This window comes from Carassius carassius, chromosome 41 (genome assembly GCF_963082965.1).
Source record: "Carassius carassius chromosome 41, fCarCar2.1, whole genome shotgun sequence".
In the NCBI taxonomy this organism is placed as follows: domain Eukaryota; kingdom Metazoa; phylum Chordata; class Actinopteri; order Cypriniformes; family Cyprinidae; genus Carassius; species Carassius carassius.
In genome coordinates, this window is record NC_081795.1 from 27171462 (window position 1) to 27186461 (window position 15000).

A 15000-nucleotide genomic window follows, 5' to 3' on the forward strand; every position below is an offset into this window, starting at 1 on the left:
TGATAATCTAAATCAGCAAGAACCTCAAGAGTTAAAGTGCCCTTCTACTACACCATTCTTCTCCTCCAGAACATCAGCCATCTCTACAGATGTTTCTGGGACACCTAGATCTATGACGTCAGAAGATTAACAGACAGAGACCACACAGGAGTCATGGAAGGTTTCAATAATTTAACATGACAAACCTGTACTTTCTTCAGACAATCAGACATGTTTAAAAGATTTAAAATTAAAAGTTGTAATAAGGTCCATTTAACCTAGCTTGGAGTGTGAGTGTGAGTGTGAGTGTGTGTGTGTGTGTGTGTGTGTGTGTGTGTGTGTGAGTGTGTGTGTGTGTGTGTGTGTGTGTGTGTGTGTGTGTGTGTGTGTGTGTGTGTGTGTGTGTGTGTGTGTATGTGTGTGTGTGTGTGTGTGTGTGTGAGTGAGTGTGTGTGAGTGTACAGTCGTGGCCAAAAGTTTTGAGAATTACATAGATATTGGAAATTGGAAAAGTTTTTTATAATAGCAATTTGCATATACTCCAGAATGTTATGAAGAGTGTTTAGATGAATTGCATAGTCCTTCTTTGCCATGAAAATGAACTTAATCCCAAAAAAACCTTTCCACTGCATTTGATTGCTGTCATTAAAGGACCTCCTGAGATCATTTCAGTAATCGTCTTGTTAACTCAGGTGAGAATGTTGATGAGCACAAGGCTGGAGATCATTATGTAAGGCTGATTGGGTTAGAATGGCAGACTTGACATGTTAAAAGGAGGGTGATGCTTGAAATCATTGTTCTTCCATTGTTAACCATGGTGACCTGCAAAGAAACGCGTGCAGCCATCATTGCGTTGCATAAAAATGGCTTCACAGGCAAGGATATTGTGCTACTAAGATTGCACCTAAATCAACAATTTATAGGATCATCAAGAACTTCAAGGAAAGAGGTTCACTTCTTGTAAAGAAGGCTTCAGGGTGTCCAAGAAAGTCCAGCAAGCGTCAGGATGGTCTCCTAAAGAGGATTGAGCTGCGGGATCGGAGTGCCACCAGTGCAGAGCTTGCTCAGGAATGGCAGCAGGAAGGTGTGAGCGCATCTGCACGCACAGTGAGGACAAGACTTCTGGAAGATGGCCTGGTGTCAAGAAGGGCTGCAAAGAAGCCACTTCTCTCCAAGAAAAACCATCAGGGACAGATTGATCTTCTGCAGAAAGTATAGTGAATGGACTGCTGAGGACTGGGGCAAAGTCATATTCTCCGATGAAGCCCCTTTCCGATTGTTTGGGGCATCTGGAAAAAGGCTTGTCCGGAGAAGGAAAGGTGAGCGCTACCATCAGTCCTGTGTCATGCCAACAGTAAATCATCCTGACACCATTCATGTGTGGGGTTGCTTCTCATCCAAGGGAGTGGGCTCACTCACAATTCTGCCCAAAAACACAGCCATGAATAAAGAATGGTACCAAAACACCCTCCAACAGCAACTTCTTCCAACAATCCAACAACAGTTTGGTGAAGAACAATGCATTTTCCAGCACGATGGAGCACCGTGCCATAAGGCAAAAGTGATAACTAAGTGGCTCGGGGACCAGAATGTTGAAATTTTGGGTCCATGGCCTGGAAACTCCCCAGATCTTAATCCCATTGAGAACTTGTGGTCAATCCTCAAGAGGCGAGTGGACAAACAAAAACCCACTAATTCTGACAAACTCCAAGAAGTGATTATGAAAGAATGGGTTGCTATCAGTCAGGATTTGGCCCAGAAGTTGATTGAGAGCATGCCCAGTCGAATTGCAGAGGTCCTGAAAAAGAAGGGCCAACACTACAAATACTGACTCTTTGCATAAATGTCATGTAATTGTCGATAAAAGCCTTTGAAACGTATGAAGTGCTTGTAATTATATTTCAGTACATCACAGAAACAACTGAAACAAAGATCTAAAAGCAGTTTAGCAGCAAACTTTTTGAAAACTAATATTTATGTAATTCTCAAAACTTTTGGCCACGACTGTATGTGTGTGTGTGTGTGTGTGTGTGTGTGTGTGTTTGTGTTTGTGTGTGTGTGACTGTGTATGTGTGTGTGTGTGTGTGTGTGTGTGTGTTTGTGTGTGTGTGACTGTGTGTGTGTGTGTGTGTGTGTGTGTGTGTGTGTTTGTGTTTGTGTTTGTGTGTGTGTGACTGTGTGTGTGTGTTGTGTGTGTGTTGTGTGTGTGTGACTGTGTATGTGTGTGTGTGTGTGTGTGTGTGTGTGTGTGTGTTTGTGTGTGTGTGACTGTGTGTGTGTGTGTGTGTGTGTGTGTGTGTGTGTGTGTGTGTGTGTGTGTGTGTGTGTCTGTCTGTCTGTCTGTCTGTCTGCACTGCAGAAGGTCTTGTGAGGTCACTCACACAGGTCACCAGCACCTTTGATGTGTGAATCACAGTAACTGTATGATAATTCAGTATGAACAGTGTCACAGTGTAAGCCGCAGTGAGGAACAGCACTCATCCAGAGTAAAACACCTCTAGACTTACCATCATTCAGAACAACAGCGGCCTCCGTCAGCCGCAGACACACACACACACACACACACACACAAACACACTCACAGACACACACCAACTCACACACACACACACACAGACACACACCAACTCACACACACACACTCACACACACACACACACACACACTCACACACACACACACTCACACACACACACACACTCACACACACAGACACACACCAACTCACACACACACCAACTCACACACACACACACTCACACACACACACACACACACACACACACAGACACACACACACACACACACACTCACACACACACACACACACACACACACACTCATAGGGAAGTCGTGGCCTAATGGTTAGAGAGTCGGACTCCCAATCGAAAGGTTGTGAGTTCGAGTCCCGGGCCGGCAGGAATTGTGGGTGGGGGGAGTGCATGTACAGTTCTCTCTCCACCTTCAATACCACGACTTAGGTGCCCTTGAGCAAGGCATCGAACCCCCAACTGCTCCCCGGGCGCCGCAGCATAAATTATGTCCACTGCTCCGGGTGTGTGCTCACAGTGTGTGTGTGTGTGTGTTCACTGCTCTGTGTGTGTGCTCACAGTGTGTGTGTGTGTGTGTGTGTGTGTGTGTGTGTGTGTTCACTGCTCTGTGTGTGTGCATTTCGGATGGGTTAAATGCAGAGCACAAATTCTGAGTATGGGTCACCATACTTGGCTGAATGTCACTTCACTTTCACTTTCACTTTCACACACACACACACACACACACACAGACAGGAACATCAGCCAGAGACTGTGTTTGTTGGTGAGCTCAGAGCGTCACATGATCATTCTGTGGTCGGACGCCTCACTTCTGCTTTTATTACACTGTGCACATGAAATAACATGAGTCTAAATCTAATGCATCCTGAGAGTGTTGATTTGGTCCAGAAACAGTATAAATGATGTCTAAATGAACCTTAAATGATGTTGAAATATTTCCGCTGACCACTTTTGAACTAGTTTTTAACCTTGTAAGGAGGTTCTGTGAACGTCTAAATCGGACGTACAGAAGACGTCAAAAAAAGACGTCATAAAAACTTTCATTCTGGCTCCTCAGTGGACGTCTTTTCAACGTCTGCAAAGACATAAAAAGACGTCCACTGGACGTAACTTTGCACAGTGGGTAAGTTCACAAATAACCTAATAGAGTTGTTTTTGTGTTTGTCTAATTCTATTTTTTTTATAAGATAAATGTGATGCATTGTTTAATTTGGTTTAGTATATAAGCATACATTAAACATGATTCAAATAAATGTTATTTAACTTTTTTAATTATCCTGATTTAGTTCTCTTAATTATTATGCAATTTATACAATAAACTTTATGTATTTTAAATAAATAAACTTTTTATTATTAATTAAGAATAATTACACTTTACATAAACTAATTACATAAACCCTGAGGATTATGCATTTAAAATAAATAGGTTTTATTATCCTAATGAAAATAAATCGTATAAAGTTTATTTGGTAGATTTGTGTTAAAATTATGAAAAAAATATAAATGGGAATTTGTCATGTAATAAAATTACATAAATCTTAAATTTTGGGTGAAATATTTCTGTGAGTGCATCTTCTTTTGTGTGTCTAACAGTTTGATCTGTAGTGTGTGTATGTGTCTGGACATGCCCTCACACACACTCACATCAGCGCAGGATTCATCTCGTCCTCTGTGTGTGTGTGAGAGATGTGCTGTGGGTTCTCTCGGTGGGCTCTGGACTGCTGGACTGAATGAGTGTGAGTGTGAGGAGAGCGCTGGGTTCATCTGCTGGCGTCACACAGGTAACACATCACATCACACACTGTGTGTCTGAGCCTTTGAGAAACACACACAGGGTTGAGTTTGAGTTCTTCATCAGTGATCGCTCTTTGTGTTCATTCTCCTCCGTGTAATGTGTCCAGATGTTTCACTTTAAATTAGCCGTTTGTGTTTTGTTCAGTGCTGAATTCCAACAGTTTCAGTACTGCAATCCAGTTTTTAAAAAATTATTATTATTTTTTTTTTAATTACATGGAAAAAAAACCCACAAACATTAAAACATTAAACACACATTAAACTTATGACAGAAACACTTTAAAACATTATTATCATTATTATGGCTTATTTGAATAAACATCTGAGGAGTTTAAATGTTTTTAATTCAGATGTGCTGATCTAGGCGTGATGTTCTGGAAGGGAATGTGATGTGTTAGGCGTGTTAGAGCTGGACTGAGTGTGATGTCATCAGGGCGTGGAAACACATGCCCCCCGGCAACACATTCAGCCTGTGTGTGTGTGTGTGTGTGTGTGTGTGTGTGTGTGTGTGTGTGTCCTGGCTGTATGGTTGTGCTGTGAATTGTAGGTTAGAGTCAGACTGAATTACAGGACACACACACAGAATTATGTATTTGTGTGATTACGTAGGGTGTGTGATGGCGGAAGGAAACACATTTGAGTGTGTCTGTGTGTGTGTGCGTGCGTGCTGGCCTGCTTTGGTTTGGTTTAGTGTCTAAAAATAAAGTTCTTGCAGCATGAAGCTGGAGCTGAACACACACTCATTTACAGCAGTTATGAGCACAGCTCTCCTCCACGTGTGAACTTACATTAAACCTGCAGTGTCAACACAACAAACTACACACATCTGTGTGTGTGTGTGTGTGTATGAAGTCAAACAAAACTTCTAAAAATGGCAGTAAAACACAATAAAATTATTAACTTTGAAATTAAGAAGAAAAAGAAATAACAGTCAAACATTATCAAAAATAATGGTAATCAAATGAATGCATAAAACACTGACAATTCAGTTAATCTTATAAGGCACAATAAGTTTTACTTAAAGTGATATATGTGTGTGTGTGTGTGTGTGTGTGTGTGTGTGTGTGTGTGTGTGTGTGTGTGTGTGTGTGTGTGTGTGTGTGTGTGTCTGTGTGTGTGTGTGTGTATGTGTGTGTGTATTAATGTTGATACATTTTATTTAAAAATATAAATAATAACATGCATAAGAAAACCAAAGGAAATGTGTATTCCTTATGCTTGCATCACTTACAATGAAAGTACTTTTTTTAATTGTATTGTTGTTTGCAATGCTTTAATGTTTCACTTGGCAATATATATATATATATATATATATATATATATATAAACATAATATTTTGGGGTATTTTGCATGGTCTGTTGTTAGAGTAGCGGAGTAAAGAGATTTTACTCCTGTTCATTAAATATTAATATCATTACGTAACGCCGTGTAAATGATATTTGGCAGTTTTTACTTGGGAAACCAACTATATGTTTTTCTAGCATTTGAATAACAATGGAAGAACCTTAAATGACAAAAGATGTATTGGAGATGAATTTAATTTACAAATAAGGTAGGAAATGTGCACACTTTTATACGACCAGGGTGTTTGGTCTGTGATCTGAATGTGATGCGGAGCGGGATCTTAAACTCACCGCTCGGCACTGACACACACACACTGATTCCTCTGTCTGCTGAAGAGGCTTTTTTCAGTGTTTCCTCATTATTTGCAGCTCTGTTGTTTTTGGCGTCCTGCTGTGAGTGTACTTAAACATTCATGACTGAGCGCTGTGGAAATGTCACGCGTCTAAAAGCAGCTCTTCCCTGCGGATCACAGACAGAGAACAGAAGAGAGCAACACTGCAGAACACACGTCCATCATGTTTAGCTGTCAATCATCTCTAGTGCTAGAGCTCATAGTGATGTGTTTGTGATCCGATCGCTCAAACTACACACAGAGGTAGTCAGAAACACTCATGAGCATTTGTACAAATTATATTTCATTCAATGGATTAGATAGAAAGATAAAAAAACACGCACATTAATCATTTTATATTTCTAGTGTATAAACGATTGTTCTTTGAATGTCGAACAAAAAAAACAAATATACACCATTAGTATTTTATAAAATCACTTGTGTGATTTAACATTATAATCATTCTGCTACACACAGGAGCCACACTCATTTCCTACAGCAGTGTTCATTCAAACAGACCTTAGGGGTTAATATGACCTGTTGATCTGTTAAAGGAATAGTTTAAGCCATCTGAGATATAGATGGAGAAATGTAGCACTGCATCAGTGTCTCATCAATGGATGCTCTGCAGTGAATGGGTGCCGTCAGAATGAGAGTCCAAACAGCTGATAAAAACATCACAATAATCATCCACGTCTGCTACATTCCTTTAAGTCGTATCTGCTGTTCATATCTATATTAGATTACTCTAGCTGTATATATATGTATATATAATGCACAAACACACACACACACACACATTCTGGAGCTCTTCCAGATCCTGCACTGATTCACAGGAAACAAACAGACTTCAGCAAACATCACACTTCCTCAGATGTACTCAGGAACATGAATGTCTGATATCTCATGAGCATCAGTGACAGAAAGCGAGTGTGATGCCTGTGATGTCATCTCATATCACACACACACACACACACCCAGGTTCTGCCTTCTGCCTAAATCCCAATTACATACCCAACAGCACATAATCCAGAGTGGAGGTGATTATCCTCCATCCTTTATGTCTCATGAAAGGGATTTGGCAATCTTTTAATGGACAGAGAACAGTCAGGTGAGCACTGTTCAGACTGGAAACAGGATATGATGTCATCGCTGCTTCACCTTTACAAGCAGCTGAAATACTGCAGATACTGTCTTGTTTCAGACTGAATGTAATCCAGGTTTATCATCTTCAGTGTTTATGAGATAACTTTCTTCGTACTGTTTGTCCATTTTTTGTTGGTGTTGCATTGGTTTCTTTTATTTATTAAGGGCTATTGATTGATTGATTGATACGTATCAGCGCTGGACATTTCTGTAATGAGGCAAGCACTGTTTGTGATTGGTTGATAACATTCTTTGGTTTTGGCACAGGGTTAAATGCAGCACTAAACCTATTTTAGAGTAATAGTGTGATGCATTCCTTTATCCAGGGTTATAGTGATTTAACTTGGGGTTAAGAGTAGTGTCAAACTGGTTTCCAGAGGACAAGAATCACAGACACACAGGGATGTTCTTCACCAGGCCTGATGAACACACTCAGTTATTAATGTGCTGAAGGAGAGAGTTAATCTGATTTATGTGAACTGAGAGCCAGATGGCACAGACAGATTAAACTCCTGCACTGCTCCAAGAGAAAGACTCGCATTAGATATGTCTGACGCACCCTGTCCTGCTCCAGATCCTGATTTTTGAAGAAATTTCTGTATGATTATAAATGCTAAACAATATATAAAACAAAGAATATGTTAGTTAACTGTCAGGTGGAGAACTCAGACACGAGGGAGAGCAAGATCCAAACTCTGAAAGAGGTTTAATCAAAAGAACACACAAGCAAGATAATCCACACCAGTAACAAAATCCAAAAAGAGACACCATGGAAATGGAGCACACCAACAGAACATCCAGAGTAGACCAGACCTGAGAAAAAAACTGATTAAACCATCCCACCTCATGTCACAAAAAGTAACTCGAAAAAAACGGAATTCATTACTTTTCATAAGAGAAGTAGAAAGTGTTACTTATGAAAAGTCTTACTTTTCTTAAGAAAAGTAATGGGGAAGTCGTGGCCTAATGGTTATAGAGTTTGATTCCTAACCCTAAGGTTGTGGGTTCAAGTCTCGGGTCGACAATACCATGACTTAGGTGACCTTGAGCAGGGCACTGAACCCCCAACTGCTCCCTGGGTGCTGCTGCATTAATGGCTGCCCACTGCCCTGGGTGTGTGTTCACAGTGTGTGTGTTCACTGCTGAGTATGTGCACTTTGGATGGGTTAAATGCAGAGCATGAATTCTGAGTATGGGTCACCACTTGGCTGTATGTCACATCACTTTCACTTTCAAAAAGTAATAGTAACACTTTCTATGAAGCCTGTATTTATAATATTTAATGATTTAGCAGACGCATTTATCCAAAGCGACTTACAAATGAGAACAATAAAAGCAATCAGGTCAACAAGAGAACAACAACAGTATACAAGTGCCATGACAAGTCTCAGTTAGTCTAGTACAGAACACGTAGCCATGTGTTTATTTTTTTTTTCTCAAGAATAGGAGAGACAAGAAAAGGTAAGTGCTAGTATTAGTTGGTCAAGTGCTGGCGAAAAAGATGAGTCTTTAGATGTTTTTTAAAAAATGAGTTAAGACTCAGCTGTTCGAATTGAGATTGGAAGGTCATTCCACCAGCTGGACACAGTCCAGGAAAAGGTCCGTGAGAATGATTTTGAACTTCTTTGGGATGGTACCACAAGGCGTCATTCACTTGCAGAGCGCAAACTTCTGGAGGGTACATAAGATTTAACCAGTGAGTTTAGGTATACTGGTGGTTGTATTGTAGGCAAGCATCAGTACCTTGAATTTGATGTGAGCAGCTACTAGTAGCCAGTGTAACCTGATGAGGAGATGAGTAACGTGAGCTTTTTTTGGCTCATTGAAGACAACCCTCACTGCTGCATTCTGGATCAGTTGCAGAGGCTTGATAGTAATGGAGTAATTGATGCAGGAAGAGCCAGGAGAGCATTACAACAGTCCAGTCTGGAGAGAACAAGAACTTGGACAAGAAGTTGTAATCTTCCTAATGTTGTATAAGGCAATCTGCAGGAAGAGTAAGAGAAGTGGTCTAAGTACTGAGCCTTGAGGAACACCAGTAGCAAGTTGCTGCGACTTAGAAACGTCACTCCTCCAAGACACACTGAAGGATCTGTCAGAGAGGTAGGACTTAAACCACAGGAGTGCGGTTCCAGAGATGCCCATCTTTCTGAGGGTGGACAGGAAAATCTGGTGATTAACAGTGTCAAAAGCAGCAGACAGGTCCAGTAAGATGAGTACCGAGGATTTTGAAGCTGCTCTTGCTAGTCGCAGGGCTTCAGTAACCGAGAGCAGAGCAGTCTCAGTTGAGTGGTCACTTTTGAAGCCAGATTGGTTGCTGTCCAGGAGGTTGTTCTTTACAAGGAACATAGAAAGCTGGTTGAACACAGCCCGCTCAAGTGTCTTTGCAATGAATGGGAGAGAGCAGTGGGCTTACCCAAGCCTGCTTGAATGCTGTGGGAAATGTACCTGAGTGAAGAGAGGTGTTAATAATGTGAGAAAGGGAAGGTAAGACTGAAGAAGAAATGGCCTGAAGGAGGTGAGTGGGGATTGAATCAAGTGGACAAGTAGTAGGATGATTGGACAGGATTAGTTTAGTAAAGTCAGTCTCTGAGAGTGGAGAGAAGGAGGAGAGAAAGTGTGCATTAGTCGTTATGAAGTTATGATGAGTCTGCTTTGTGGAGAATTGATCACTGATGGTTCCTGTTTTATTTCTGAAGAAAAATGCAAAGTCGTCGTCTGTAAGAGTCGATGGAGGAGGAGGTGGAGGTGGACAAAGAAGAGAAGAGAAAGTTTTGAGTGTGCGAGAGTCAGAACAGTTGTAAATGTTGTTGTGGTAGTATGATATTTTAGCATTGAAAACATTTGCAGAGAAGGAAGAGAGGAGAGACTGATACACACTGAGGTCTGTAGAGTTTCTTGATTTCTGCCATTTCCTCTCTGCAGCCCTGAGTTTAGAGCGATGTTCACGGGGAATATCGGACAGCCTGGGGGCAGACGGGGTGTGTGCTGGTCTAGACAACAGTGGGCAAAAGTTGTCCGAGAAAGAGGTTAGAGTGGAGCAAAGAGTGTCCGTAGCGCTGTTCATGTCCAGAGCTGAAAACGGAGAGAGTGAAGGAAGTGAGGATGACACCATCAGAGATGGAGAGAGTGAGCGTAGGTTCCGTCGAAAGGTGACCTGCGTTGGAGTGTGAGGCACTTCAGGAGTAAGTGCTAGGTTAGCAGTAATGAGGAAGTGGTCTGAGGTGTGCAGTGGAGCAACTGAAGAGTTGTCCACAGAGCAACAGCGCGTGTAGATGAGGTCCAGTTGGTTGCCTGATTTGTGAGTCGCTGTAGTAGACACTTGCTTGAGATCAAATGAGGCGAGCAGAGTGTTGAAGTTAGCAGCCTGGGGTTTATCTAGGTGGATGTTGATGTGACCAAGCAGTGCCTCTTATAATACATTATTAGAGTATTCTTATGGCAATATAATGAATGCATTATATATTATATATATATAAAAATTAATAAAACTTGTAATATGTTGTATCATCTCTTGAGTAGTCATGACAATAGTTAAATGCATTATAATATTTACTTATTTGTGGTTATAGTTGTTAAGAGTATAACAATTTATAATACACAATCAACACAATGCATCCACTTAACTTAAAATAGATCATATCTCCCATCATAAATAATGTATTATACGTCTCATATCTTGCCATTAACATGTTACGTAAAGCAGACAAATACCACTTATAAATAACAACAACAAAAATGACAACAACAATAATATTTTTTTTTCGATAACACTTTAGCACACATTAATTCCTTATTCACATCCCTAATCATACCCAATACCTGAACTTAACAACTGGCTTACTAACTATTAATAAGCAGTACATTAGGAATTTATTGAAGGAAAAGTCATAGTTAATAGTGAGTAAGTGTCTAAAGTGTTACCTTTATTTCTTAAACAACCGTAAGATCAGATATCTGATCAAATGAATGTGTGGCACATTTGATTTGAACTATATTTACTGTAATAGTGTGTAGAGATGAGTGTGTTCTGGTATATATGGTTTATGAGGACACTTCCTGTTTCCCCGTAATACAAAAGGCTTAAAAAACATACAAAACAGTGTTTTTTGAAATTCAAAATTTGCCAGTAGTTTTCTGTGAAGGGTTTAGGTGTAGGGTGATAGAAAATACAGTTTGTTAAGTATAACCATTACGCCTATGGAGAGTCCCCGTAAACCACAAACACAAGTGTGTGTGTGTGTGTGTGTGTGTGTGTGTGTGTGTGTGTGTGCCTGTCCACTTGTTGTTTGTCTGGGCTGTGTGGAATGTGTGTGAGTCCACAGCAGTGCTCTGTCTGCTCCGCTCCGCTCTGCTCTCAGGAATTCTTTAGCTGCCGGAATGTGCCACAGAAAGCCTCTTTTCTTTGCAGTGCTTCTCCTCCCACTGCTTTTCTTCACTCTTTCCTTTCATCCCCCCCCTCTCCCTCTCTCAATCCATGGGACGTCTCCTCCCCCGCTCCGCTCTGAAAGGTCACTCCTCCCTCTCTCTTGTCGCTGGCTCCGCCCCCGTCTGTGTATGCCGTGCTCTGATTGGCCGGCGGTGAGTAAGCGCTCTCGGTGCTCCAGGAGTGTCCAGAGTCTCTCAGTGCCCCACCCTCTGTTCCCGTCTGTGGCAGGCGCTCCGATCGTATCGCTGAGACGAGAGCTGAAGCTGGTGTGAGTGGACAGAGACGGACACGCCGTTACTCGTGTGTTTCTCCTGTGGATCTAGAGGATGCAGTGAGAGATGGTGCACCAGGACAGCTCCTCCTATCAGGTAGGATCAGATGAGGAAGACCACCACAGGGGAAGGAAATCACAAATGAGATCTCTGACGTTTCTCCTAGAGTCAGATCTTTTGCTGAAGCCTTTTGCTTAGATGTTTCTCCGGAGAAAAGGCCAATCTCAGATTTCCATCCATGCCTCAAACCATGCTCAGATTTGTGATTAAAAGGTCTCAGTATGAACTCAAACATGTCTCATCAAATGGTCTGAGTTCATGCATTTCTGCTCTGTGCTCTTGGATGACAGCTGGGGACTCATCTGGGTCTGTTATAGAAGTATCTGAGACAAGGTTGATATTGAAGCTAGCTGAGATCTCCATTGGGCCTCGTGAGCTCTGAGAGAGAAACCTCTGAGTGAGATGCTGTGATCTTCCGGCAGCAGGGGCTATCATTGAGAATCATTAAGGTTTCATTCAGTTCCTAGATAAAATCATGACATGGCTGTCAGATGGGCTGGTTTTCACATCAGAAGGCAGAACGTCAGTGCTTTACGTCTCATAACCTCAAGAGAAGCGCCCTGCTTTACTCAGTAATACACACACACACACACACACTCCACATCACTGTTGTCAGTCAATGACTTTCATCACTCGTGTTGTATTGTGGATGTAGTCGTGAATCATAATTCTTAATGCATTTATGGGTTTTTAAGGACACTAATTGGCATTCAGGACCAGATCTATTCATTTTTAATCAGCGTTGTGCCCCTGTCTGCTCCTCCGTTCACATTATATCTGTAACTCCCTGGTGTATTTCTTTTTAAGATGTGAGTGCCGATGATGATTTTCGCTTCTCACAGTTGAAGAACTCGTGTCATGTCTGCTTCTGGAAGTGTTTTTGCTGATCTGTGTTTGAGCTTCACAAATGCTTGGATTTAGATTCTAGGTTGTCTTTTAACTGAGAGTATGTTTGTGTGCATTTATCTGGAAGCAAAGTGAGGGACTGAAAAATAGAGAGAGAGAAAGAGAGAGAGATGTGTAACAAGATGGTCGACTTTCCACAGAAAACCACAGAAAAAGTTTAAAGGCGTTTATTTTTGGAAAGAAGAACCTCGGGATGAGTTTGAGAGAGAACCAGAGATTTAAAGGAGAACATGAAAGAGTACAAGAGAATTTACATGAAATGAAGTATTATAATTGAAATGAATGCTAAATTAATATATTTAATCATAGAGGCTGCATTAAATTGATCAAAAGTGACAGTGAAGACATTTATAATGTTGCAAAAGATTTCTATTTCAAATAAATGCTGTTCTTTTGAACTTTCTGTTCATCTGTGAATCCTGAAAAATAAAATACATTACAGTTTCCACAGAAATATTGAGCAGCACAACTGTGTTCAACATTGATAATAATCAGAAATGTTTCTTGAGCAGTAAATCCTCATATTCTTCTGATTTCTGAAGATCATGTGACACTGAAGACTGGAGGAATGATGCTGAAAATACAGCGGAGCATCACAGAAATACATTACACTTTAACACAGATTCACACAGAAAACAGATGATTTACATTAGAATAATATTTCACAATTGTACTGATTTTACTGTATTTTTGATCAAATAAATGCAGTTTTGGTGAGCAGAAGAGACTCTTTCAGAAACATTGTCAAATGGTACAGAACTCAAACACTAGTGTATTCGTAACATTGAGGCCCAAAACATTTGAACTGTAACACGGTGGAAATCTTGCATGTTTTAAAACAGAAATGTCATGGGGATTAAATGACGAGTGCTTTAGCGTTAGGGTGGATAATTAACACACATACAGTATAGTGCTGGGAGGGATAGTTTAACTAGGATTTATCTGAAAACATGAACCAGAAAAATAGTCTTAAATTGTAGGCCAGTAGAGAGCAGCGTGAGATGGAGTAAGACAGCATGAGCATATGCACAACACACACAGTTGAAGCAGATAGAGAGGAAGGAAACAGGAACGACACTCGGAGACTGTAAGAAGTGATAGAGAGCAAACACACCTGAAACAATGAGCTACTTGAGAATCTCCACATTACACAGAGAGAGAGAGAGCAGGAATATGACACAGTAACAACACGAGAGCTGAAGACAGTGCAGGTGAGGAGCAGAGAGAGGAAATAATGTGTGTGTAGGGGACGGGGCCCAATCCTCCAGGGGCCCCTCGATTAGCCCTGTATCCAGGCAACCGCCTGCATGGAGACGACTGGTGCCAGCCTGTCTCTGCCTCACACACACACACACACACATTATTTACACCTCACTGTTCCCAGCACAGCCTCGCTAACACACACACTCGCTCTGTCTCTCTCACATGACTCGTGACCTTCATAATTTACTCACACATAATGAGGATGAATCTGTGTGTGTACATGACAGAACCTGAAAAAATGCTACATTTATTCCAGAATAAATATTTGTTTTTATAAGTATGTAATTTTACTTTTAGATGATTTGAAGAGCTCTGTTCAGCTCCATTCGTCTCATGATGTGTAGTTTGATAAAACACTCTAACAGAAACACACCAGCATGGAAATAAAACACATATAGAAATATTAAAATGAAACAGTTAATACAAAGAATAAATTAATACAAAAATGAATACATTTAAGATTGAATAGAGAATTGCACAAGAATGCATGCAATAAATTATTAGAGAAAATATTTTGAAAAGGTAATAATTGAGGTCAAGTCAAGTCACCTTTATTTATATAGCGCTTTAAACAAAATACATTGCGTCAAAGCAACTGAACAACATTCATTAGGAAAACAGTGTGGCAATAATGAACAATGATAGTTAAAGGCAGTTCATCATTGGATTCAGTGATGTCATCTCTGTTCAGTTAAATAGTGTCTGTGCATTTATTTGCAATCAAGTCAACGATATCGCTGTAGATGAAGTGACCCCAACTAAGCAAGCCAGAGGCGACAGCGGCAAGGAACCGAAACTCCATCGGTGACAGAATGGAGAAAAAAACCTTGGGAGAAACCAGGCTCAGTTGGGGGCCAGTTCTCCTCTGACCAGACGAAACCAGTAGTTCAATTCCAGGCTGCAGCAAAGTCAGATTGTGCAGA

The 15000-nt window shown here is 40.9% G+C and overlaps 1 protein-coding gene across 4 annotated transcripts in view; it reads left to right on the forward strand.

The window, feature by feature from the left end:
* The window catches only part of LOC132123125 (schwannomin-interacting protein 1-like), a 273684-nt gene that overhangs the window by 237980 nt on the left and 20704 nt on the right, over nt 1–15000 (forward strand). The window contains exon 1 of one of the 4 annotated variants that reach the window (XM_059533667.1): nt 4222–4312. The exons of 2 other annotated variants lie outside the window; for them this stretch is intronic. In XM_059533667.1, the coding sequence (XP_059389650.1) occupies nt 4262–4312 (51 nt within the window). In that variant the 5' untranslated portion in view covers nt 4222–4261. Of the gene's footprint in view, nt 1–4221; nt 4313–11785; nt 11945–15000 lie in introns of those variants that run through there. One more of the 4 variants, XM_059533668.1, reaches the window with a different exon arrangement.